At 54.7% G+C, this 26,839-nt stretch overlaps 2 protein-coding genes across 18 annotated transcripts in view; one reads left to right on the forward strand and one right to left on the reverse strand.

The window, feature by feature from the left end:
* Positions 1 to 3,570, reverse strand: part of CEP63 (centrosomal protein 63) — a 49,000-nt gene extending 45,430 nt beyond the window's left edge. For 3 of the 13 annotated variants that reach the window (XM_062214447.1, XM_062214421.1, XM_062214342.1), the window contains exon 1: positions 3,337 to 3,415. Coding sequence is in view for 7 of the 13 variants with exons in the window: in XM_062214360.1 (XP_062070344.1) it covers positions 1,480 to 1,508 (29 nt within the window). In the remaining 6 variants the exon portion in view is untranslated. Of the gene's footprint in view, positions 1 to 1,479; positions 2,883 to 3,336; positions 3,416 to 3,471 lie in introns of those variants that run through there. The other 10 variants (XM_062214406.1, XM_062214431.1, XM_062214351.1 and 7 more) reach the window with 10 other exon arrangements.
* On the forward strand, positions 3,510 to 11,038 carry ANAPC13 (anaphase promoting complex subunit 13). 5 transcript variants are annotated; one of them, XM_062214471.1, is made up of 3 exons: positions 3,510 to 3,594; positions 5,795 to 5,941; positions 10,260 to 11,038. In XM_062214471.1, exons 2-3 carry the CDS (start codon positions 5,843 to 5,845, stop codon positions 10,383 to 10,385), a joined length of 225 nt encoding a protein of 74 aa, XP_062070455.1. In that variant the 5' UTR covers positions 3,510 to 3,594; positions 5,795 to 5,842; the 3' UTR covers positions 10,386 to 11,038. The 5 variants fall into 5 exon arrangements, with proteins under 5 accessions (XP_062070455.1, XP_062070472.1, XP_062070463.1 ...); XM_062214488.1 differs by lacking the exon at positions 3,510 to 3,594 and adding an exon at positions 3,702 to 3,795; XM_062214479.1 differs by lacking the exon at positions 3,510 to 3,594 and adding an exon at positions 3,746 to 3,842.
* Positions 11,039 to 26,839: the final 15,801 nt, after the last annotated feature.

A 26,839-nucleotide genomic window follows, 5' to 3' on the forward strand; every position in this document is an offset into this window, starting at 1 on the left:
ATTTGAGTTTTTTTCACCAAGTCTGGGGAGCAGGGAAAACACTTTATATCTTATGGAAAAAAAGATGCAAGCAGATGTATGGCAGTAGGCACATCTTCAACGTTAATAGACTGGGCTAAAACGCTGAACACCTGTGCACTCCCTAAGAGAGTGAATGTGCCTCACCCTCAAGTCCAGTTCAAATCCTAAGACAAATGCACTTGGTTACCTTCTTCCTCCACAAGCCAACAACTCTGATGTCAAGGCCTTGGGGACACAGGCCCTGGGTACAGCTCCTCCAGGACACAGCCTAGGACAGATACCTAACTGAGCCAACAATGCTACTTCCAGGAGTCTAGCCTACAGATACAGTAACAAAAAGACCAAGCAACAGGAACAAGGGTGGCACCACAGCGCCATAGTAGGAAACAACACAAAGGCGCATCAACCTACTCAGGGAGCTTCATCCCCCAGTGCAACATTCTGAAACCGTAAAACGGAACCGCTACATGTGTAAAACGGAACCGCTACATGTGTAAGACGGAACCGCTACATGTGTAAGACGGAACCGCTACATGTGTAAAACGGAACCGCTACATGTGTAAAACGGAGCCGCTACATGTGTAAAACGGAACCGCTACATGTGCTACGGAGGAATCTACAGGGGATCGCTGTATTAGGCAGAAAAAAATGGACACAAAAAGTAGGTGCAAAAATTATACAGAAATATGTCCATGAAAGGCCTTCTAAGAAAGGAAGGTGCACACGTCTGGGTGTGCCTGTGGGTACCTTCTTTACAGGACAAACTCAACATTAGCAAAGCCGAAGCCTACAAGGAGGGGTGATGAACAAGAGGGGGAGACAGGACACTTGACTGCCCTGGACTAACTCTGTGTATAGCTACTTGTTGTATAAAACTACACTAGTGTCCTGCACACAGTAAGATATGAAACAAGCAGTGTCACAGGTCTCAAAACAAATGAAAAAACTCATCTACTGAGTGGATGCCACAGGACAAAATGGACTCGTAGGCAGTAATTTTACTTTCTATATCCCTAATGGCAGAAGAAACCGTAAGCACCATGCGGGAATCCTATTCTTAATAATGAGAATGGTACTAGTAATTAGAAACCGTTATATATAATCTAGGACAAGAAAAAAAGCAGTCAAAGAATGTGAGGCCTGTATATTTCTTTCCAAAAACTCTAAGTCCTAACTGAGCCCATGCCCAACTGAGCACAAGAATACCTCTCCCACCCAGCCTGGGGTCTCCGAATGCCGCCTCCCACCCAGGAGAACGAAGGCTCAGTGGAGACCAGAAACAGATACAAGAGCCAGGAAGACGTTTTACCAGAAAGCTAGGAAATGATCACAACTACTGGCTGGATGAAATGGTACCAACTTAAAAAATAATCACAATATGCTGAAATGGCTGAAATATTACAGTCTATTGGGTGCACGACGAGAACTTCTTTAAAAGGTAAAAACCCTCATGGTTACCTTCGGAGGTTGCTAGGCCACGAACTCATTACTGTATTCTGAAAATAGAGGGAAAGAATTAAGCAGTTTTTCTTGACTTTCCTGTATAAACTCTATTTCAGGGTAGTCAAATGGCTGACGAGGGCAAGTTCTTTCTCACAAGACTCCCAGCTAATGTATGTTGAAGGAATGGCAAGATTTCGAAAAACTGCCACTTTGCAAGCCGAAACTTCGGGAATGGCTGCAGGCGATCTAAATCCAGGAAAGGCTTTCACCACTACAGAGAGAGGCTCTTGGGGGAACTTCGTGATGAGCGGATTAGGCTGCCATCTCAACCCTCACTAGGCTCGGCTTAGGCTGTCACAAAACTCAGACACTCCTTCCTCGCTGATAACGCAAACGAATGCGATAGGAAGCACAATGTATCACCCATGAAATCTTCCTCCTCCCCCACCAAAAAAAAGTTGACTCTACCGCTGTTCCCAAGAACCTTCTGCAATTATGTAACAATTTTATAGCTGCACTGTTCAAACAGTAACCACGCGACGAGCTGCAGCGGTACCAAGCAGTACCCAATGCAGAACTGAACTGTGTGCTGTCACGCTAATCAGCGTCCCCGCTGCAGCTGGCTAGGCTGAGGTGCAACTCCAGGGGACCCAAGCACATCACGGGAGGCAAACAGGTCAATGTAGAGCGGTAAGGCAAAGAGGCCAGAGAGCCGTTCGCAGGCAAGATTTAAAAGGTCTATCAGTCAAACACACAGGGAGATCTCGGGGTGAGACCTGGGACCAACTACAGACACGGATGGGGCAGCTGAAGAAACCCGAGCCCCGCGGAGGCCGACAGTAGGGCATTCTGATCTCTACAGTGTGGCTCTGTGCAACTGCAGAAACCAGCCTAGCTCCTGGGGGCTGAGGGGAGGGCTAACATAGACCAGAAATTCAGTGCCTGAAACTTGGAGGTCCATGCTGGTTTCTGCAAGCTTAGAGCGTGCGGAGCAGGAAGGAAGCTGTGGGTGGCCCAGAGGAGCGCGGGGACTAACCGACCTAAACAACCCTTACAAGCCAGTTTATGAACTTGACTCGCACGGGCTGCAGAGGGCAGTGTCTAGGTGGTTACACGTCTCTAGCCCATTCCAGTTTCACGGCCTTGCTAACTAGCCAGGAGCTCAGCAGGAAAACCAAGGGCACCGCCTTCCGGGAAAGCGAACACAGACTCGGTCACCAAGCTACGTCCGTTAAAGATTCAATATGAGCCCGTGTCGCGCCTGGTTTCCTCTTCGTAAACTCAAACCACACGGGGAGCAGAACTGTGCAAACGCGGGGCGTCTCAGGTCGACATCGGGGGTCCGAGCCTGGGCTCGGGGGAAGCTGCTTCGTGCAGCCCTAACCGAACAGGGGCTTCCGCCACGGTCCCGGGGCCGCCAGGGCACGGGAGCCCCGCCCCAGGAGCCTGGTCGGGCAGGGCGTTCCTGACAACCGCCCCATCCACCATTCCCTCCACGTGAATACGAGCGTCCAGGGCGGCCCGCCGCCGCCTCCCCGCGCAGGCAGCCCTGCACGCAGCGGCGCCCGAGCCCGCGACCCCGCCGGCCTGCGGCCACGGCTGACCTCCGCGCAGGGCCGCACGCCACCGCGGACGGGGCCACGGCCGCCTTCGCGGGGCCACATGGCGTGGGCGGGCAGGCCGAGGGGCGCGCCTGGCGGCCGGCGGGCTGCTGCGGCAGCCAGTCCCGGGCCATGCGGCCGCGCGGCGGGGGACACCGGGTTGGCCAGGGCCTCCGGACCAGGACACGCCCGCCCCTCGCAGGGGCCTGGGTCCCCACTGGCGGTTACCCAGCGGCCGCCGCGAGCGCGCCCGGGGCCTTCCCGTCGTTACCTCGGGCCGGGCCCGCGCACGCGCGGCGCCGCCGACCTTACGTCCTCCCTCTGCCGCCGACACGTTCGTTCCGCCCACCGCCGCCTCACCCCCAACCCGGACCGCCCCTCCGCGCGCATAAATGGGTTCACCCACATCCGGGGATCTGGGAGAAGGGTGAGCAGGTCACGTGATGCCGGGTGTGGCCGGGGGGGAGTGCTGCTGCTGTGGTGCCGAGTGTGGCCCGGGGGAAGCGCTGCTGCTGTGGGCCGGGTGCTGGTAAGAGTTTCCTGCGTTCGTGGCGCGGGTCTTGGCGTGACGGGGTCCAGTCCAGCGGCCGCAGCCGATGCCTTCACCTCATCCTTGGAGTGTGGCGGGCGGGAAAGCCCTGACGTGGCGGTCGGACCTCCCCCTCCTGGTTTCCGCACTTGGTATCGCCCTCCTCGGTCCGGAAGCCGTGGTTGCGGGTCGGCCTCCCCGGTACGGTGGCCTGCGAGGGTCATTTCTAGCGCCACAGAAAAGCTGGGGTGTGTTTTTTTGGTTTTGTTTTATCTTTGATCGTGTGAATGCTTAGTCACAAAGCTTTGGGAGACAGAGATGGACAAGAGGTGCCCCTGTCGCAGGGAAGGCACGCACTGCCCGTCTCCCTTGTTGGCGCCAGGCCCGGCGCCCGCAGGACAAGCAGGGCTGATTGGCACACTGGTGGCCGGTGCGGAGAGTGGTGTGACGGGCGTTTGATCAGGGCCGGGGTTCCCGTGAGGCTTGCAGGACGGAGCCTGGCCTTGCTGTAGAGGTGGTGATTTAACCCTGGGTCCGGGGCGGGGCGGGGGCGGCCTAGCCCGGACACCGCTCCCTGCGTGCAGTGAGTTCACCTGGAGTCGCCAGATGCAGGCCAGCGGGGAAGGCGAGGTGTGATGCCGAGGCGCTAGGGGCAGGGACTGGATTTCGGAGCGGGAGAGTGGCACTGGGCGGGCGCTGTTTGCGGGCAGGTGGAAGAGACCTGCTGAGGGACCCTGGTGCAGGATTTGCACCTGCAGCCAGACAGGCGTGCCCGAGCCGCGGGCCGCAGAGCTGAGCTCGCCTGTGTCGGGGTGGGGTTAGCACAGGAGGTCTCCCGAAGCCCTCATCGGAGGCGGCGCTGCGAGGGCCTGGGAAAACCACAGAGGGGACAGACTGCACCGTAGATAACGGCACCCGAGCCTAAGGAGCCCCGAAGACAGGCTCCTTCAGCGAGTCGCCGAGTGGTCCTGGCCGGCCTCGGGACGCCCCGCGGCTTGCTGGTGGCAGAAGGAGCGCCTTCGCCGCGGTTAGAAACCTCTCCGCACCCGACGCGGTGCAGTTACGGCCCAGGGGTTAGGAGAGCAGGGGCCCGCGGATGCAGTGGGAGCCCGCCGCCCGCCGTGGTTCTCTGTGTGCGCGTCCGCAGGGTCGGAGGCCGGGAGGGCCTGAGGGCGCCTTTGGTCCAGTGGGGTGCAGGCCGTCGGCATTAACGGGGGGAACGCCAGCGATGAGGGGGCCTCAGGTGCCCTCCAAGCCAGCCAGGCCTCTGCGAGAGGTTGCAGCTGCTCTGGGGACAATGAGGCTGGCAGGCATCAGGGCGCTGGGTGCAGCTGGGAGTGGGGAGATACCATGGTCACTGAGAGGGGGGAGGGGAGATACCATGGTCTCTGATAGGGGGGAGTGGAGATACCATAGTCACTGAGAGGGGGGAGTGGAGATACCATGGTCACTGAGAGTAGGGGGAAGGGAGATACCATGGTCACTGGGGGAGAGTGAGGGGAGACACCATGGTCACTGAGGGGGGTGAGGAGGGAGATACCATGGTCACTGGGGGGGAGTGAGGGGAGACACCATGGTCACTGAGGGGGGGTGAGGAGGGAGATACCATGGTCACTGAGTGGGGGGTGAGGAGGGAGATACCATGGTCACTGAGAGTGGGGGAGCAGCCTGGGATGCCCCAGATGCTCACCTGGAGGTGCCCCTCTCCGAGCTCGGGCCGGCCGCTGTTTTAGGAAGGAAGCAAGCTTTCCGACCGCTCTCACCGTCCCTGGCCTGAGGCCTTGTGGCAGGCCTGCCCTGGCCACGTCCTAAGGTGTGAGCTGAGCGCGTGCAGTGTGCTCCTGTGCTGAGGTTTGAATCGGGCAGGTGCAGCCGGATGGAAAGGCTCGCAGGGCTGGAGCAGGACCCCCACGCCGGCGTGGTGCCCGTGCTGCCGGGGAACGGCTGTGCTCAGATGCCACACGGCTGAGGGCGAGGGCGTCACCTGGGAACGGCTCCCTGCCGGCCGCTCCATGGTCCTGGTCTCTCAGCTGGGCTGAGTCTGTCCAGAGGCGCTCACTGCAAAGTGTTTGTCGGCTGCGCGGCCGCAGGAACTCTGGTTTTTGAGTTGTCACGTGACTACTTGGGTGGGAATGCCAGCACTGATAAGCCTGGGCAGTGCTGGTGCTGAGTCCACGTCTTTCCGGCCGTCCCGTTTCAGAAGGAACCCCTTGGCGTCCGGCTCCCCCGAGGTCAAAGCCGCGGGAACATGGACAGTGAGGTGCAGCGGGACGGAAGGATCTTGGATCTCATCGACGACGCCTGGAGGGAAGACAAGCTGCCCTACGAGGATGTGGCGATACCGCTGGTAGGTGGCGATGGGGCCGGGGCCAGGGCTGGAGGCAGGGTGTCCAGGTGCCGTACCTGGGAGGGCAGAGACGTCGGAGCCCCACATGGCATTTGCAGAGCAGTGTGGTTCAGAAGGCGGAGGTAACCAGCACGGCTAGGGGTCTCGCCAGGGCTGCAGCGCCACCCTTCTGAGCCGTGTTCCGGCCACTGCAGTACAGCCGGAGGGAGACCGGACAATGAGGTGTGCCAGACAGACAGGAGCGGCCTCATGGAAGCTGACCGGGGCCCTGCTTCCCTCTGGGCCCTGTCAGCTGCCGACGTTTCCAGAACATGCACCCATCCTGGGTTCCCTGGGACATACTCGTAAGATGCCTGGCTTGTCTTTAGCGATTGGGCCAGCGGGCTTCGAGGGCACTGTGTTCTGCCCTCATTTCTAGAAACCACTTCCGTCAGGCGTTTGCTGAGCCGCACGTAACAAGGTGAGCCCGCAGTTCGGGGTATGTAAATGTGTCTCAGGCCTGCCAGGGACAAGGAGACCGGGGCCTGGGGACTGTTTTTCTCGAAAGCGTGCTGCTACGCTGAGAAGAGCGATTCAGAAAATATGAGTTAGAGGTTATTTCCCTGCTGTTTGCAAAACAATGACTGTTCAGCTCACCCGCATCTGATTTAAGTGAGAAGTAGTGGTAGTCCCGTGAATGACCGCGTATCGGTCGGCAGGTGACCGTGTGTCCCGTGAATGACCGCGTATCGGTCGGCAGGTGACCGTGTGTCCCGTGAATGACCGCGTATCGGTCGGCAGGTGACCGCTTAGTTCGGGTTTGGAATCAGTCCAAAAGTGGAGCAGACAGATGATCACAGCGAGCGTTTACGAAATGCTTTGCCTGAGGCTGGAGACAGCCTTCACCCTGACCCTGCAAGCAGCCCCGGAAGGCGATGTCCTGCCCATTTCATAGGGAAGGGGTGGGATCGGAGAGCGAGCGTGTGCAGTCTGCTAGCTAACAGACCGGCTCCATGGCACATCTGGGGAGCCCCACACCCCGTCTGCAAGCCTTTGTCCCTTCATTCGTTCATGCGACAAGCGTTTCTTGGAAGCCTGCTGCACGCCACAGGGATGGGAACGTATTCTACAGCTCCCTCCCCCAAGGGCTCTGGAGAGGCCACACGTACACCTGTATGGAGCCCGCCCGCCTGGTAGACCAGGAAGTGGCTTCAGGGAGAGCGTGCCGTCTGAGGACTCCAAGGTTGGCAGGGTAGACAGGGGCACTGCCGCCGAGGGCCGGCTGTTAAAGGCCCGGGGTTGTGAAAGGCGTAGGAGGTGGTGCGACGTTAGCAGGCGGAGAAGCGGGGCTCAGCGGGTGTTGAAAGGCCTCTTGGACACCGTGCCTGGACCTCTTTTTAGGACATCCAGGAATGATGATCTTCAGGACTGAAGACAGCCACGCTCAGATTCAGCTTTTGGAAAATCACTTGCAGCGTTGCTAGAGGTGGTGTGACGTGGAGAAAACCGCAGGTCACCGAGGGGAGGCCGTCACAGGCGTCTCAGCGAGACAGGAGGGCCTAACAAAGCCAGGGAAGTGGAGGGGCTTGCCGGATTCCGGAGAATCCAGCTGCACCGTATCTGTGGGGGAGACGGGCGCCTCCCTGCTGGCTGCAGGTGGTGACCTGGTCTTGCTGCTGACCAGGACCTTTGCCCCGGCCTTGTCATCTTAAAGCGGCATATATGTACGTTAGCGCTTGCTGCCTAGCAAAGCGCGTCGACGCCTGGGAGCTCCAAACAGCAGCCGTCCCCTCACGACTTTGTGTCTCAGCTGGCGAGGCTGTGGGCTTCCAGGTTGTGCTCGGCAGACCCTTGGCATGCAGCCGCCCTGCAGACTGGCTGGGGCCTGGGAGGTCCAGGCCAGTGTCACGTGTCCGGCCGTCAGCAGGCTGTCAGCGGGGTGGCCGTGGTCTCTCCTGACCCAGCAGACCAGCCCAGACGGCTCAGCTCAGTCTCGGGCACCCAGGGCAGCCTGAGGAGCCTGCGGGGCTCAGGATCTGGCCCACTTGCTCACAGTTGTGTCATGTGGCCCGAAGGACGTGGCGTGCCCGTTCCAGACGCAGGGTGGGGAAGTGGGCGCTTTGTTTTGTTAGGAGGAGCTGCAGGTACCACTGTGGGTTTTTTGTTTTCTTCTACGTTTAAGTTTACTTCGTGTAAAAGGCAGACACAGATTCATTCTCCAGGTGCCCACAACAAGCAGGGCTGGGCCCCACCAAAAGCGGGAGCCTGGGACTCAAACTGGCCCCTCACGTGGGTGGGAGGGACCCAGGCACCGAGCCGTGGTCACCCGCCTCGCAGGGCCAATTTGCAGGCAGCTGGATGGGAAGTGGAGGAGGCAGCCCTGAAGCCAGGCCCCCCTGTACCGGATGTGGGCGTCCCCAGCTGGGTCTGCGCCCGCTGCCCACCCCTGCGTTACTTCTGCACTTCCCTGGCACGTAGGCCGTCCAGAAAGCACTCCAGCAGTGCAGAGCAACGAGGCGAAGTCGGCCTCCTCCAAATCCGTATTAGCCGAGGGCCTTCGCATTCATCGTCCTCTACGCAGCTGTGAGGACCAGGCTGCGTTTCTAAGTTTAGAGCTCCTGTTCCTGCTTTCTCAGAAATAACGGCCTCTTCAGTGTGTGCGTTTAAATCTTGATCTTACATCTGTACCGCGAGAGGAATGTGCTTCAAATGCATTTACACTCACTCAAGTGCCAGTGTACTTATATGTTAATATTTATGGGGCATAATTTGGAAGTGTTTTCCCTTCACATATTTATTGCAAATTGGAATCCAGTAGGAAATCGTAAGGGTAAATTCAGATCATTGCAAAAAAAAAAATAATGAGTATCAGCGAACTCTGATACAGAGCAGAGTTTCTGTGCTGATAAATTTAGATTTACATATCAGGAAACAGCCCCAGGTTCTGCTAAAGTGTGGCGCAGGGTCTTGCCTTGTGGGAAGCTCCCTGCTGGGGAGTTGTGACTCGGTGTTGGCGGAGTTTTGTGTTGCTCTGCTCGTCCACTAGGGGGAGGTCTTACTCATTTTGTTAGATTTTCAGTTCCTCCACACCTCCCTACCCCTACACACATACACCCCTTCATTGTAATACAGGCCTGCTGGATGCAGAATAGTTTGGGGATAGTTTGTTTTAAGATTATTTGTTTTTTATGTGAAAGGCAGAGGAGACAGAAGGAGAAATCTTCCATCCGCTGATTCACTACCCAGGTGCCCACGACATCCAGGTCTGGGCCAGGCCAAAGCCAGAAGCCAGAAACTCCATGCACTTCTCCCAGTTACTTGGCACCGTCTGCCAGCTCCCAGGTGCATTAGCAGGACACGGGATTGGACGTGGAGGCGGGACTCAGTTCCTGGCTCTCTTGTGTGGGACGCCGGCATCCCAAGCAGCGCGGCTCCCTGCACCGCAGTGCCTACCCCTAGATACACTTCATGTGTGGAGGGAGCATGCCAGCAAATCTGGTATTTTAAACCATGCTTTCCCCCAAACCCCTCCTGCTGGTTCCTGCCAGAGTTCCTCGGCACTCAGGACAAGCAGGTGTGAGCTCTGGGTGCCCCGCACGGTGCTGAGCACCTGGTGTGAAGTACTTCCATCCTCTGAGACAGGGCCGCTGCCTTCTCCTGTTGGCCAGGGAGGGCACAGGGACCCGAGGCTTTGATTGCGCTGCCCAGGGAACCCAGCACATGCGGGGCTGTGGCGTGGATCCTGGTTGGCTGCCAAAGCCTGTGTCCCTAGCCCTCCTGCCCAAGTCACGGTGCCCACTGGGCCCTGCCAAAGAGAGGCCGAGCCAGGTCTGAGCCATGCTCCTGCTGTTTTCCCCACATCTGTTCCTTCTAACTCCTTTGGAATACACATAACAGTGGGTTGCCTTTACCTAGGCTCCTGTAGCTTTTCCTTCTCAGTGCTCTTTGGGTTTAAGAAGTTAATGCAGGGTGGGCACTTGCTGCAGCAGGTTAAAGTTGCCATTTTGCATGCAGCATCTCATAGCGGAGTGCTGCTTCGAGACCCAGCTCCACTTCTGATTCGCCTTCCTGCTATTGCACAGCCTGGGAAGCAGCGGCTGATGGCTCAAGTACTCGCAGTCATTGAGTTCCTGGCTTGGCCCAGCCCAGCCCTGGTTGGTGTGAGCCTATGGAGAGTGAACCAGCAGATGGAAGATATCTCCCCCCCGCCTCCCCCATGCCCCTCTCCGTCTCTGTCTCTCCTTCCCTGCCCCACAAATAAAGTGAAAACTGTACGCGGTTTTTAAAGAAGTTGCCACAGAAGGTGTGCCTGCCCTGAATGTGCACTGTGCCTCTGCAGAACGAGCTGCCCGAACCAGAGCAGGACAACGGCGGCACCACGGAGTCTGTCCGAGAACAAGAGATGAAGTGGACAGACCTCGCCCTGCAGTACCTGCACGAGAATGTGCCCCCCGTCGGGAACTGACACCCCGCCCCTCGCACCATGGGTGTTTTGAGAATACACACACAGGAAACGTCGTCTCAGCCTCCCGAGTCAGACTGGTGGGAAATAAGTGCTCCAAGCCGCACGCCCGCCTGGCCTGTGGCAGCGCGCGTCTCGGGAGCGCAGACGGCCTGGCTCCGTACCCCTGGAGCTCTGCCGTCGCTCGCCCGAGTTTGAACATGGTTGCTTCAGCCTTTACCTTTCTCTCCGGCTTCGCTTCACTGTCAAAGTGCGACACTCCCCAGCCACTTGGACGTTTCCTGTGCCGAAGAGGAAAGGAGGAAGGCAGGCCTCGGACAGCTCCGGACTCCTGGTCCCCACTTGGAGAGGCACTCTGAGGGCACTTGGCCTGTCGCTGTTGGGCTACACAGATCTCGTGCCCTGGTCACTGTGACGCCAGAGCTCCTGCGTGCCGTTTGCAGAATTTGGGTTGATTTACAGATTTAAAAAGTGTCTCTTCCCCTACAGCTTCCTTTGATGCTGCTGGGGAGACCCTTCAGCTAGGTGGACCACGAATCGTATCAGCTAATAATGGCATATCTTCATGGCCCTAAGCCCTTTCACGTGGAACCGGAGCACCCTCGTGTCAGGATTTAGTTAAATGCTTGTTTCACTAAACACTTTGCAAAACACATTCGTGTATATTTGCCTCTTGGCGTTATCTCTGCGCATCCTTTCTTCCCTGGGTGTTTCTCTGTCTGGCTTTAGGAGGAAGCAGCACATCACAGCACGAATGAGGTGATCTTAAGGTGTCAGCCAGAAACACACACCAGCTATCCAGGCACCCAAACGGCCAGGGCACCTCTTCCCCCTGGGCTGTGGTCCTAACTAGAATCATTCTTCTTCAGAATGTAGATCCCAGGCCGCCAGTCCCTTCTGGAACCAAAGAGAGTAGAGAAGGGAATCATGGTGTTTAGGAAGAAAATTGTATAGCGAGAAAAAAGAGTCTTCCAGAAAAGTGAGACATCTAGAAAATCTTAACTCTTTCTCGTCTCACTGAACGAGGTCTTCCCTGCAGCCTCTCTGTGGTCTGTGATGCCTGAGGCATTTGGATGCAGGAACTTGGCGAGCATCGCTGGTTCCTGCAGCCTGGCCTCTCCCTGGAATACTGGCAGAGCAGTACCATGTGCGAGTTCGCTTTATTGCAGCTGTCAGAACATGACGCCTGTAGCGGTGTCATTTGTTTACTTAGTTTATGATGCCCTGTCATCCCCAGGAGCGGCCTCATTGATCAGGTGTGTGGACCACAATACTCTGCAGCCATAGCTCATTATGTCAAGAACCAGGTCCCCAACCTGGTGGCCAGGCAGATGCTGTCTGCTGGGGCTTGGGGGATGTGGGCGGAGGGCCTGCGACCTGCAGAGCGAGGCTGGGCGGCCCCGTGGGCCCGTGGCTCCTGCCCACGGTCCAGGCCGGAGCATGCTTGTTGCTCCATCATGATTTACACCACGGTGAGACCTGGAGGATGTGACTGCAAAGGCCGAGGCACAGTTTCTGGCACAGGTCACTGGCCAAGGGGTGCTCTCGGGATCCCTGGAGGGGTTCAGCTCGGGCAGGGTAGAAGCTGGGCAAAGCTGTGTCTTCAGCTGAGGGCTGGCCTCAGGCTGATGGCCCGGGAGCCCTGCATCGCATCACGATCGCACCAAGGGCCTTCCCAGGCTGAGGCGAGGGGCTACTCGGCCCCTGTCCCCATGCGAATGGTCAGCCCTTGGCTTAGTCCTGCCCTCTGTCAGGGAGAGCGTATTCTAGATGTTGCTGGGGTGCCTGTGTTACCTGGTAGCTGGGGAAGAGGTACCAAGAGCATCTCCTGAGGGCATGGGGGAGCATGACTGAGGGGACCTACTTTATGTTGGACAGTCAGGTGGAGACCTTGTGCCTAGCGGCTTTTCTCACGCGAACCCGAGATCCTTGTTTTATCAGTGTTTCCCGCTCTGCATGAGAGTAGCCAGGTCCTTTGGGTCTCTCTGCACAGCAGGAAGCAGACACGCTCAGAAACAACCCAGCCTCCTGTCCAGGAAGTGGGGGACGAGGCTGGGGGGGAAGGGGAAGCCCAAACCTCCTGGGTGCAGGGGAAAGCTGTGCGCTGGGGAGATGGTGGGCTGCAGAGGCCCATGGGTTGTTGGGTGCCCTGGAGGAGGCCTGAACCTCAACAGTGAGTCGCCCAGCTTTGGCAATGACCCCCAAGTCCTGGAGCCACCTTCTTCCAGGCTTGGCAGTGAAGATAGCCACAGTGATCCAAGATGAATTGAAGACCAGAGATCTTGGCCCGTTTTCCTGGACATTTGTGAGTATCCCGAATGCTTTTCGAGACCCAAATATGGCCAAGGATGCCCCAGTGAACACAGATTCCGCTTCTCCTGCCATGCAGTATGGGGCCAAACCAGTTCCATTTGCCTTGGAGGAAATGTCATGTTTCTTGTATCTCCTTGAACTTGTGGCTGACACCTGCAGGGTGCGTGGGGGTAGGCGGGGGAAGGTTGGAGAAGAGGACAGAGCTGCGTGGAGTCCGCGCGTGGGACTGGTGGCAGCAGCAGCCAGGCTGCTGGGTAGGTGGGGGCGCTGTTAAAGGTGTTGTCCTAAACCACAGGAAGGTTCTAACTGGGGGGATAGGGAACGTGCCTGTCAGATTTGATTGTCACCTGTGTTTTCCTAGCGTGAATCACTGGAAGATCAAAGCCGGGAAAGCAAATTGGAAGAGCTTTGCGTCGGTTCCAGTGAGAAACGGTTGGGCTGTGGACGCGGCCGAGGAGCCGGAGGCGCGTGGGCTCTCTCCTAGACGTAGAATTGTCCATACTTGCAGACTCGAGTGCCCAGTGTGAGCGCTGTCCTGTGACCCGGGGTGAACGCTCCGGGCCAGACACAGGCTCTAGAAACAGCTCCTGTGCCTTGGAGCTGCTCGTCCTATGAAACTGGACTCAGGGTCCTCAGCAGCCCCACTGCAGCAGTGACGGCCGTGACTGACGCTTTACGCACACGGGCTCCAGCCCCTGCTTTCCCTTAGGTGGCTGTCGCTGCCCAGGAGTCTGTGGCTTAGATGACTTATCCCCAGGTAAAATGCAAACGACAATTGCATTCCAACCTGGTCTGTCTGTTCCCAAAGCACGCGTCCTCTCCCTGGACCCTGCTACCTCTGTAAAACCTTCTGGGACCACCCCATCCTGAAAAGGGAAGAAAATGCTGTCAGAACACCCAGAACTTTTCAATGTTTGCCTTGTTTCTATAATTGAGACAAAGAAGTAAAAGAATTTTTATTAGGAACCCGGGAGTCATGAAACAAATAAACTCAGCCTATTACAAGACTCACAACTTCGCCGCGGTGAGTCATGGTGTCGCTGGTTTTCATACAAGGCTAAAGCCCCGAGGTCTGTTTTCAGACTGGGGTGCCAGAAGGCCTGGTACAAAGTACCCAGCAGGGGGCGCACTGTTGCTTTTCCAAAGTTTGGATCACGGGCTGCTCTTTCAGGAAGCTCTAAAAGGAGACCCAGCATCAATGGGATCTTTTGCTTGGAAGTGAGTTCCTCACTGGACCGTGTGACTCCATCCAGCTCAGCAGATGTCCTCTTTGGGGTGACAGAAAAGCAGGCAGGTGCAGGAGAGAAACGGGCCGGCCTCCAGGCTGGCCATGTGTCCTGGCCAGGGCTCCTACTCCTCCCAGGTTCCCCCGCTGCAGCTGCTGCCATTATTTCCCCAGTCCCACTGGTCCCTCTGTCATTTTGGCCTCTTGCAAGCTAGCCTAGCTGGCCACGGGGTCAGGGTGAGGGACAGCAAAGCAGGGTCTGTGGACCACAAAACTTGAGTCAAGGTTATGCCGAAGCCCGGGGCTTGCCCCTGCCTGAATTTCAGCTGGCTCTTCGCTGACTGCTAAGTGACCGTGCCCTCTGTCGCCTTGGGCACAGCAAAGCGGCTGTCTGAGAGCAGAGCCTCTGAGGGAAATGCGACGTGCATATTGCAAGTACGAAGCTGCAGACAGCGGCAACCCCTTAGTTCATTTGTTCCGCTCGCTGACATGGAGGGTTTTGTTTTAGTTTACTCCATTGGGCTGAACCATGTGGAGAAGCTGGTCTTGTAGGTCAAAAATAACCTGATCGTTGTAATTTTCTATGTTTTCATCTAATCTTGGCAAGAGTCAGTTGTGCATATATACACACACCCACACACTGCACAAAAACTGGGTTTGCTAGGGAGTGGTGGCGGGGCCGGTCAAGGCAGGGGAATGTGCATACATACTGGAAAGGAAGTGAGGGAGGCGGGGGTAGCAGCCCATCCCAGTTACTCCATGCCTCCCCTGGTGACTCAGAGCCCCTCTGTCACTGTGCCACCACCCAAGGGCACCAGCGCTTCTCCTCTGCCCATCCGGGTCTTCCTGCTCTCAGCACCGCTGCCCGTGGCCTCGGCTCGCTCACCTCAGTCTCAGGCGCGGCCCCGTCCCCAGCACCGTGCTCACAGAAGGGCTGGTGGTTATGCCCCACAGAGAGTTCCCTGGAAGAGGAGTCGGAGGAGAATGGCTGCCTAGCGCTGGGGAGTGTAGGAGAGCTTCAGGGAAAGACTGGACACCGAGAGGTCCGCTGGGCTGGGAGGAGCCGGATGCTGATGGCTCTCTGTCATTGCTAACTCAGTCCCAGTTCTCTCCCTCTGAGGGGCGGGGCTGCTTGTCTGCAACACCTGGGAGCATTTTCTTTGGTTGTCACTGTGACTGAGGAGGGAGGATGTCAGGGGACACGTGCTGGCCGGGCCACCCAACCTACTGAGCACCGGAGTGTGGTAAGTCCCAGTAATGACCCCCTGGAGAAACACCGGGGAAGAGGAGTGCTGAGTCGGAAAGGAACCCGGGGCCCCACAGCCGGCCCAGCTTGGTCCCCAGAGGTGAAACCTTGGCCTCTGGCTAGCAGAGTGACCTCCTGTCTGCCTGGGGAAGTGCCAAGCCCCTGTGTTTTGAGCCTTTTGGATAACCAAAATGCAAAGAGAGAACAAATTAATGTTCTAAGTTTTAGCCTGGCCTTGCTTAGAAAACACAAAGCTCAGTCTGTATTCTTTTTAAAATCTCCAAAGTTGAATGTGTGTTTTTAAAAACAAATTAAAAAAAAAAAAGTTATACTGAGACAATAGGTTTTCCATTTGGGAAAGAACAGAAACCTCATTTGTGCTACATTAGAGACGGTTTCCAGGGCCAAACTTAAAAGATGTGGAAAGGTGTGAGGTGAAAACGTAGTTGAAGACTTTAAGAACGCTGGGGTAGGGGGGAGCTGTTAAAGCAAGCTGCGAGACCCAGGAGCGTGGAAGTATAAAAACAGATAAAAGCTCTACAAAATAGCACAGGCAAAAGAAAGATGCCCATAACATATACAATAGTATTAAAAAAAAAAAAAAAAAAAAAAAACAGAAACCTTCTGTAAATTTCTAAGAAAAATACAACCCCAATTTAAAAATGGACCTGGCCGGGGTGGGGACAGTCAGTGTTGTGACACAGCGTGTTGAGCTGCTGCCAGCGATGCTGGCATCCCCTATCCGAATGCCTGTCTGAGTCCCAGCTCCTCTGCTACCGTGCCTGGGAGGCAGCAGATAACGGCCCAAGTCCTTGGGTCTCTGCCCCCAATCTGGGAGACCAGGATGGAGTTCCTGGCTCCTGGTTTCGGCCTGGCCCAGCTCTGGCTGTTGCAGACATGTGAGAAGTAAACTAGAAGATGGAAGAGTCTGTCTCTCTGCCCAATAAATAAATAAGTAAATAAATAACTTATTTAAAAAGGAAAATGAGCAAGGGTAGAATCAGGCAATTCCTGGGGGATACGAACAGCGCACAGAAGCATGCTTCCAGCAGGTCATGCAAACTGACCGACTGAACTCCACGCCTCCCCCCTTGTAGCCTGCCCTGAGCACAGTGGGCCTTGGAAAGCGAACGCCTGCACCCAGGCTGCCCCAGAGCTCAGCTTCTGCCTGTGACCTGGCCACTCCTGATTAGCTGCTCCCTCAAGACACTTGCTAGCTCCACTGGCAAACCCAGCGGAGAGGGTGCTTGTTTCTTGCGTTTTCTTTTTTTTTTTTTTTTTTTTTCTTCTTTTGTTTATTCCTGCATTGACCACAGCAAAGACCCCTGGTAATGAAGCAGTCTCCAGCTGCTTGGGCATCGTGGACAGGCTGTGGGGCATCCACCGTGCAGCCAGAGCAGTGTGCTCCTGGAGACCAGGTGTGGCTGCGGTGAACTGGTTTCCAGATTGCCAAGTCCATGGCTGTGGCCCAGCTTCCCAAATCCTCAGCTATCCGGTCATGGCAGAAGGGGATGCTCCTTAGGTGGTCAGTTCCGAGCTGGAGTTCTGGGAGTCAGTCCTAGAACCTGCTGTTCCTACCCCATATGACAAAACCTTAAACACCCACTTCCCTTGATTCAATCTCCTACATAAACTAACTGGAGTGGCTTCTGTCACCTGTAGCTGGACTCTGACTTCTTACAAGCTGCGATGCTATGGTGTCCCATTACCTTAAAAAGAACCTGATGGCCGGCGCCACGGCTCACTAGGCTAATCCTCCGCCTCCGGCTCCGGCACTCTGGGTTCTAGTCCCGGTTGGGGTGCCGGATTCTGTCCCGGTTGCTCCTCTTCCAGGCCAGCTCTCTGCTGTGGCCTGGGAAGGCAGTGGAGGATGGCCCAAGTGCTTGGGCTCTGCAGCTGCATGGGAGACTAGGAGGAAGCTCCTGGCTCCTGGCTTCGGATCTGTGCAGTGCGCCAGCTGTAGCAGCCATTTAGGGGGTGAACCAATGGAAGGAAGACCTTTCTCTCTGCCTCTCTCTCTCTCTCTCTCACTAACTCTGCCTGTCAAAAAAAAAAATTAAAATTAAAAAAAAGAACCATATAAAACTCAGCATTGGTGACAGTGAGAGATGGGAGCTCCCTGTTGGAGGTTGTGTTTCGGAGCCGGCTTTGTCAGGAGCGGTGCAGCAGTATCTACCCGATGTAAAATGTGCGTCTCATCCAAGCCAACAATTCCATCCTGGGCACATGTCCTTAAGAGAAATAGCAGGGAGGGCACGTCCTCAAGAAATATTTCCCAAGGATATCAGTTGCGTCAACGAGAGCAATGGAAAATAGTAACAAATAGCCGAAATGTCCATCAAGAGGGAGGAGTGGAGATGGCGGTTATATAACCACTCTGGGCTGATCTGCAGGAGTCAGAGAGCAAGGCAAAGCTCCGAGGACTAATATGGAAAGATCTGACATTTTCATGTGAAGGACTGCGATGCAGCATGCGTACTATGATTTCATTTATGTTTAAAAATGCATGTTATGTATATACACACACACACATATAAAACATTTGTAAGTCTTGCATAAACACTGGCAAAGCTCAGGCAGGACACAAACCCCCCACCCCTGGGGGGTGGGGAAGGTGGGATGAGGAGGGGCCCATGTCTGGCTTTTGCTTCTACATTGAACTTCTGCACTCTTCGAATGCTTGAGTATTTTATACTAAGAATATATTCCTGGGGCCGGAGCACAGTAGGTTAAGCTTCTGCCTGCAGTGCCGGCATCCCATATGGGCTCCAGTTCGTGTCCTGGCTGCTCCTCTTCCGATCCAGCTCTGTGCTGGTATCCTGTTTGGGAACCAGTTCAACTCCCAGCTGCTCCACTTCCAATCCAGCTCTCTGCTGTGGCCTGGAAAAGCAGTAGAAGATGGCTCAAGTCCTTGGGCCCCTGCACCCACGTGGGAGACCTGGAAGAAGCTCCAGCTTCTCTGCTTTGGATCAGCTCAGCTCTGGCTGTGGCGGCCATCTGGGGAGTGAACCAGTGCATGGAAGACTTCTCTCTCTATCGGAAGTCTATGTCTCAAATAAATCTTTAAATAGGTAAATATATATATATATATTCCTGGGGTGGGCGTTATGATAGTGGGTTAAGCCACTGCTTGGGACACCCACATCCTGTATCAGAGTGCTGGTTTGAGTTTTGGCTGCTCCGCTTGGATCCAGCTTTCTGCTAATGTGTCTGGGAAAGCAGCAGGTGGCTGAAATACTTAGGTTCCCGCCACTCTGGTGGGAGACCCAGATGGAGCTCCTAGTTCTTGGCTTTGACCTGGCCCAGCCCTGGCTGTTGTGGCATTTGGGGAGTAAACCAGCAAATGGAAGATTCTCTCTCTCTCTTTCCCTTTCTCTATCACTCTGCCTTTCAAATAAATAAACTAATAAATCTCTTTTTAAAAAATAATATGTTCCTACATTACATTAATACATAAATTTAAAATTTATAAAACACAGTGTGGCAGCATTCCAACTTTTCATATGTCTAAGCCAAAGATATGTACCAAGAAAGAGAGAAAGAAAATGACAATAGGGAACACTGAATCCAGGTGGAGGGTATTCATTGTGCTATTCTTTTTTTTTTTTTTTTAAGATTTATTTATTTATTTGAAAGTCAGAGTTACACAGAAAGAGGAGAGGCAGAGAGAGAGAGAGGTCTTCCATCCAAAGGTTCACTCCCCAGATGGCTGCAATGGCTGGAGCTGCGCCGATCTGAAGCCAGGAGCCAGGAGCTTCTTCCAGGTCTCCCAAGCAGGTGCAGAGGCCCAAGGACTTGGGGCATCTTCTACTGCTTTCCCAGACCATAACAGAGAGCTGGATCGGAAGTGGAGCAGTCAGGACTTGAACCGGTGCCTCTATGGGATGCTGGCGCTTCAGGCCACAGTGTTAACCCACTGCGCCACAGTGCCAGCCCCCATTGTGCTATTCTTACACTTTTTTATATTTAAACTTTTTTCTTAATACAAGGACACTTCAAAAAGTTCATGGAAAAATAGAATTAAAGGGTAAATCATTTTGTTGCAAAAATGTTGATATACATGCATAGTTTTTTCATAGCACATATTTCCATGACCTTCCTTTTATTTATTTATTTGAGATTTATTTATTTGAAAGACAGAGAGGCAGAGTTAAAGACAGAGAGAGGTCCTCCATCTGCTGGTTCACTCCCCAAATGGCCGCAATGGTTGGAGCTGGGCTGATCCAAAGCCAGGAGCCTGGAGCTTCTTCCAGGTCTCACGTGGATGCAGGAGCCAAAGGGCTGGGGCCATCTTCCACTGCTTTCCCAGGCCACAGGAGAGAGCTAGATCAGAAGTGGAGCAGCCAGGACTCGAACCAGCGCCCATATGGGATGCCAGCACTGCAGGCAGCAGCTTTTACCCACTATGCCACAGCACTGGCCCCTCTTTTATTGTTAAGAGCAGAGATACAAACAGATCTTCCATTTACCGCTTCATTCCCTAAATGCCCGCAACAGCTAGGGCTGCGCCAGGCTGAAGCCAAGAGCAAGAATTCCAATCCAAGTCTCCCACGTGGGTGGCAGGAACCTAAGTGTCTGAGCAGTTACCAGCTGCCTCCCAGGATGAGCCTCGGCAGGAAACTGGAATGGGACTCAAACCCAAACACTCCGATATGAGGTTCCAGGGTCTCGGGCAGCATCTTCGTCACTGTGCCAAATGCCTGCCCTTCCATGAGCTCTGAAAATCCCTCACATAAAGGTGGGTATAAAAACACATAAGTACATGTCCTTGGACACACAAGCTTTATCTGCGCAAGCGGATTTTTGCAGATGTGGGAGCAAAGCCTGTGGCTAGCTCAGCGGCAATTATGACAAAAAGGCATTGGCGACGCTCCCTACCCCTCCATCCCAATGTCTTTAACAGCACATAGAGGCCACAGCGTTCACTGCCTTGGGTGGACGGTCCCTCTGCAGGCACCACCAGGACAGGGCCTACTGGGGAGCAGAGGCCTCGCTGGCCCTCTGGCTCTCTCGCTGCAGAGCCAGCTGTGCCCATGGCCAAGGGAACCTAGATGCGTTCAGACCATCCCTGGTGCCAGTGCAGAGATAGGATGACGTGGGCTGCTGCCCCAGCAGCCCCAGGGAGGGCTGGTGAGCACTGGCCACACATCTGGTGTCTCTGCAGAGATTCCATTCATCGGCACTGCTATCCCAGAACCCCTCCCTCACTCCTCCACCTGGGTTTGATTCTTGAGATAGCAGCTTGAGAAGAATGGGAAAAAAGGCATCGGAATTTTAATGAGAGCCATCTGGAGGGTGTAATGTTTGGTACGAGAAAATAATGCCTCCGCTCAAGTGAGGGCAAGAGAAATGGAGGGAATGTTCCATTGTGTGACCCCACAGTGATGCTGACCAGACCACCTGGAACACGCGGCTCGCACGAGTGGGCCGGGCAGGGGCCGGGGACGAGCAGCCGCGCGGGGAGGAATGCCGCTGTCTGCCAAGCAGACTTTGAGGGATGGGTTGTGGTGGGCCCAGGGCCAGTGCCTGGAATCTGGGTAACCATGGAAACGGGCCCGCGGGTGACAACAAACACAGGATGGAATTTCAGCGTTTGCAGCCAGGCCAGGGAGGAATGGGAAAGTTTGGGGAAAGTTTTTTTTTTTTTTTTTTTTTTTTTTAACCCAGGGACTGAAGGAGGCACAGGGGAGCCTCAGCTCTGGAATAAGCACTCACAGGAGCCAGACTCTCCACAAGTCCCCATCCTCACTCTTTTCCCCCCATTCATTTATAGCCCTTTGCATTCCACCAAGGACTCCAGGGGGTCCAAAGCCCCTGCTGCAGGGTCTCCGTGCACACAGCTGGACGCCTGCCCTGGGGCCAGCAGGCGACAGGCTGCAGCAGGGTGGAGTTCAGTGAGGACGGCCACTCTCCACCGGGCGCCTGTGCGGCCTCTCGGCTCACCCCCACCTTGCAGATGTGGCCAGGAAACACAGAGCACCCGGATAGCCCGGAACAGGGGCCCTCTGTCGCTGCCTGCGCCCCACCTCCTCGCACGTTGAGCCCAGGACCTTTATTCTGGGAGAACAGTGAAGAAGAGGAGCAAGGCACGCTACGTTGATGGGAGTGTTCCCTCTTGTAGGACGCGGGCTGTACTGAACGGGAAAGGATTGATGGGATGAAAGGAAGGAGCTCGCTCAGCGATGCGCAGCAGAAAAATCCAAGCAGAGATGCCGTGGGCTCTGAAAGCTTCTGCTCTCGGCCTCTAGCAACGGGAGTAGCTGGCACCTGCTGGGATGCCACGTGGGTCAGGGCCTGAGAATGAGACACAAAGACTGTGCACTTGCGAAGCCGAGACGGAACCGCCACTGGATTCCGGACTGCCGGCTACTAGCATCAGGTGCTTTCTTGACAGCGTGTTCCAGGAGCCCAGGAACAAGCCCATTGGGTCCATGCCTGAGGATCTGGGAGCGGGTTTGAGGGCAGGTGCACAAATCAGCAGCTTAGAATGGGAGTAGACCAGCGTTACAGAACAGAGGGTTGGAGGGTCATTAAGTCTGGGATCAGAAGAGGAAAAACCTGCATAGTGGGTTGGATTTCTCAGAACTGAGGTGAGCGCGGGGCAAAGCTCACCCTTGCCTGGACCCCTGGGATGTTGCGTGGAGCCCAGCCGGAGCTGGGAAACGCCTGTGTCCAGACAGGAGGACGAGACTCAGCAGCAAAGAATCCAGCGGAGAACAGAGTTAAATCCGCAACGTTACATAACTTTACAGCACTTTCAAGAAATCAGCCTGAAACTTCATTAGCAAAAAATGCCCTGCAACACGCCAACAGGAAATAAGAAGTGCAGGAATTTCTGGAAATGAAGAAGGGTTTTTTTTTTTCTTGTTTATTTTTTAAACGGGAAAAAAAAAAAAAAAAAAAACCTCTAAGGAAAAAGGAAGCCCTGACCCACATAAAGATAGGGTTTCAGTAAAATGAGTTTGAGACCAAGAGGGAAAGTGTGAGGGCTCAGGCCCTCTGTGGGCTGAAAACAAAACAGAGCCCATTTCACACCAAAGACAAAACTCTGTCCGCTGGACAATAACAAACCTGCACACACGACACCGTCCCCAGCTTTGCTGCAGTCTGACTGTGGAGCCACGGGAAGACGGCTTCAGCTCGCGGCTGCCCGGGGAGATCTGTGTGTCTGGAAGAATGGGTTTCCACTGAAGCTCTGCCTTATAGATTTTGTCCTGAGAACCTTAGCGGGGGGGGGGGGGGGGCGCATTCATTTTCTCAACATGTTTGTGACAGCTTACCCTAGGCCAGGCCCTGGAAAAAGTGCTGCTAGCAGATCACTGTCCCTTAAAATGCAGAGTGGGCTGTGGATTTATAAGCTCTCCCATGCAATACTGACTTTCCCACCTTCAATACTGTAAATACTATGCAAATGTAAAGACTGCACTGCTGGGGTGGGCACTTAGCCTAGTGGCTAAGACGCTGGTTAAGACACCTGTGTTCCAGGGGCGGGCGCTATGGCATAGTGGGTAAAGCCGCCACCTGCAGTGCCGGCATCCCATACGGGTGCCAGTTCAAGTCCTGGCTGCTCCTCTTCTGATCCAGCTCTCTGCTATGGCCTGGGAAAGCAGTAGAGGATGGCCCAAGTCCTTGTGATGTAGGCAAGGCAGATAGGCTAAAATTGATTAGGTTTGTCAGCTGGGAGACCACGCCTCCCCCTGGTGTGATCTCACGCCCCTAGCTGGCCACACCTGTGTGCCCACCTGCCAATCAGACTAATTAACCACGCCCCTTTGGAAGTGGCCTGAAACAAGGTGGGCCTGGCCCCTTTGCCCTTGTTCCCCATATGGACCCTTGTTGCCCTGCGCCTTTGGGGCGTGTGGCCTTGGGGCCACCCGTGCTCTCTGCCTCCCCTTCGCTGCCCATGATGAGCTGCTTATAGCTGCTCAAAACCAAACGCTCTCTGCACGTGGCTTTCGGCCTGCTGTCTGCTTGGTGTGGATGCCAACTGAGCGCCCAGACTTTCCCTTCTCCCTTAGATCAGACGAACGCCTTCCCTCTCCTATGCATTTCTCTCTGAATAAAAAACTTAAAACCGATCACGCTGCCTGGCCTATGTGTGCCAGTGTTCAGAATTCTTCTCTGAAGCCGTGTGGGCTCTTGCCACAAATTATTAATATTTCAGATTATTAATAAGCAAAGTGGTAACACTTGGGTCCCAGCACTCTCGTGGGAGACCCAGAGGAAGTTCCTGGCTCCTAGCTTTGGATCGGCGCAGCTCCGGCCGTTGCGGCCATTTGTGGAATGAACCAGCAGATGGAAGACTCTCTCTCTCTCTGTCTCTCTCTCTCTCTCTCTGAAAAAAAAAAAAAAAAAGCAAAGCAGCCGCTGCCTGAGCCTAATGAGACTCTTATGTCCATGAATCATGGATTAACCCCTCATAAATGGCTTCCCGTACATGCCTAAACTATGTGGCCCTGCAAGAGCTCTGAGACGGGTCATGTTAAGTATGTGTCTGTGCGTGAGAAAGTGTGCGTGGGAGGGAAGCAAGGAGCTGAAACCGTCTTCATTTGTGAAAAGCCGGAGAGGCAAGCAAAGGCTGCATCCACCTAGATGGGTAAAGCAAGGCTGGTCCAGGAGGTGAAGAGGGAGGGAGACAGCACGCTTCCAGGGGTCCTGCCTGAGGTGCACAGAGACTTCCTCACTGGGGAAGCCATGGCTGGCAGCAGCCATCGGGAGCCACACCAGGACAGCCTGGGCTGGAGCCCCGCGTGGGACCATCTCAGCCCAGGGTGCCCACCTGTTTGTCACTGGGGCACAGTGGGCGGGTGTTCTCCAGGCACAGGGGTGCCTCTCCAGGTGGATGAGCATCAGGTGAGCAGAGGCGTGAGCACAGCTCTGCTCCCAGCTTGGTGCACCTGCTGTCTCCCTCCAGTCCCCTCCTGCCTGTGCCCGCGCTGTCTGCCACCTTTCCTGAGCAGGAAACCTCGGGGCCGCTGCCCTACTGTCCCACGTCATCTGGAATGCAAGGCCGTCACGTCTGTTCTTTCCCAAAATCCCCGGGTGAAGCTGGAGTGTGCAGCAGTCATTCTGATGAAAGGGTGAAACAGACGCAAGGGAGCTTCCCAGTCATCTGGTGCTGGCAACTACAGATCCCAACACAGGAAACAACCAAGGAAATGGGTACAATGTGGTGCCATGTGTCACTTAGGTTCTGATTGCAAGGAATATGAAACCCAACTCGAGGGAGCTTAGTGGATCCTTCTGGGGACTTTGTAGTTCATCATGGCGACTCAGAGGCCAGCTAAATGGCATTGCCAGGAACCCAGGCTCTGCGCTGTCTGGAAGGGTCTGTGTCTTCAGCACTATATACTTCCCTCGGAGTTACAAGATAGTGGCCACAATGGGTAACACTCACACATCAGGCAGAAAAGAGATTCTCTTTCTGGCTGAGGGATAGGCAGACGGCCAAATCAGAGCCCATGCGAGCTTCGTTGGGAAAGTGAAACAGAAGCAAGCACCACCCCCAGCCCTCTTTACACACACACCCACAAATGGATGTAACCATGCAGGCTGCTGGCAGCCACCTTGTCACCATGTGGTCAGTGCATGTCTGAGAATGACCCAGCTGTTCCAATGACAGTTGTACCAAGCAAGAGACAGGGTAGAACCCCATGAATGTCATCTCAAAGCCACATGTGCTTCAGGACTCTTTGAGTTCCCTGAGACAATAAATCCATACTCAACCAGGCTTTCTGTCACTTGCAACCCTGAGGCCTAATTTGCTAACCCTAGACTGCATTTTTTTCACTCTTAAAAAAAAGTATTACTGGTTGAGGGGCTGGCATTGCAGTGTAACAGTAAAGCCTGCATCCCATATGAGCGCCAGTTCAAGTCCCGGCTGCTCCATGTCCGATCCAGCTCCCTGCTGGTGGCCATGGAGAAGTAGCAGAAGGTGGCCAAAATGTTGGGGCCCCTGCACCCACCCGCATGGAAGATCTGGATTAAGCTCCTGGCTTCGGCCTTGCCTAGCCCTGGCTGTTGTGGCCATCTGGGAAGTGAAGCAACAGATTTAAGACCCCTCTCTCTGTGCCTCTCCCCCTCTCTGTAACTCTGCCTTTCAAATAAATATTTTTTAAAAATATATAAATGGGGGTCCTGCACTGTGGCTCACTTGGTTAATCCTTTGCTTGCGGTGCCAGCATCCCATATGGGCACCGGGTTCTAGTCCCGGCTGCTCCTCTTCCAGTCCAGCTCTCTGCTATGGCCCAGGAGGGCAGTGGAGGATGGCCCAAGTGCTTGGGCACCTGCACCCACATGGGAGACCAGGAAGAAACACCTGGCTCCTGGCTTCGGATCAGCGCAGCACCAGCCGTAGCGGCCATCTGGGGAGTGAACCAACGGAAGAAAGACCTTTCTCTCTGTCTCTCACTGTTTATAACTCTACCTGTAAAAAATATATTATAAATATATGTATATGTATATGTATGTATAGGGGCTGGCCCTGTGGCATAGCTGGTAAAGCCTCGGCCTGCAGTGCCAGCATCCCATATGGGCACTGGTTCAAGTCCTGGCTTCTCTTCTTCTGATCCAGCTCTTTGCTATGGCCTGAGAAAGCAGTAGAAGATGGCCCAAGTCCTTGGCCCCTGCACCCACGTGGAAGGCCCAGAGGAAGCTCCTGGCTCTTGGCTTCAGATCAGCACAGCTCTGGCCATTGCAGCTATTTGCATAGTGAACCAGCGGATGGAAGACTTCTCTCTCTGTTTCTACCTCTCTCTGTAACTCTGTCTTTCAAATAAATAAAGTAAAAAAATTTTTAAATACGTAAATAAAAACATCACAGGTTGGGACACTCCACAATATTCCTGCCAGTACGCTCTACGACGATGGAGGTCGTGGTAAACAAGCAAGACCGAGAAGCGGTGACTGACGAGAGAAGCACACAGCTGAATGTGACGTGGTGTCCTGGGCTGGCTCTCAGTGGCAAAACTGGTGAACTCCAAGGGAAAGTCAGCAGCCGAGTTAGTGGTGATGCCTCTGTGTCAGTTTCTCAGCTTTGACACTGCATTCTGTGTGTGTGTGTGACATGACTGAGAGGCTGGTGAAGAATAACACGGGGCAGGCTGCCTGTCTTTGCAACTGTTCTGTGAACCTAAACAAGAAGCTAAGTGCAACGAGGCTCAGGGGCTTGCCCACAGTACCCGGCAAAGCGAGTGGGAGCCGAGCCCGGAGCCCTGTTCCTATCACCTGGATGTTGGACGAACTCCTAGCCCGGGCAGCCAGAGCAGTGCGCTGACTCTGTTCCCATGGAAACGGCTGCCCTGTAAACACCCTTCTCCCTTGCTGCTCACCCTGCTGGCTCCAGACTGTTACATTTCAAAGTCCATTTTTCACGATGATAAATTACCCAACTACTGCAGTCCAAGAATGAGCTGTAACATCAGGCAAAAGGAATTTGTACTAGAAGTTTGCACTAGCACATGGTCAATGCATTAACTTTCACCATAAACAGAAATCTCATGTTCGGGTGCCTGCCAATCCCAGTCACATCAAGCATTTTCTGAAAGGCAAGATGCGAAAAACATCCATGCAGAGTAAATCCGAGCCACGGTGTTTTTGAAGACAGGTTTTAAAGCGGTGGGGGTGGGGTGGGTATCCCTCAAATAACTTAGGAGGGCGTGAACATGACGCACT

The sequence above is a fragment of the Lepus europaeus genome, chromosome 2 (assembly GCF_033115175.1).
Source record: "Lepus europaeus isolate LE1 chromosome 2, mLepTim1.pri, whole genome shotgun sequence".
NCBI lineage: Eukaryota > Metazoa > Chordata > Mammalia > Lagomorpha > Leporidae > Lepus > Lepus europaeus.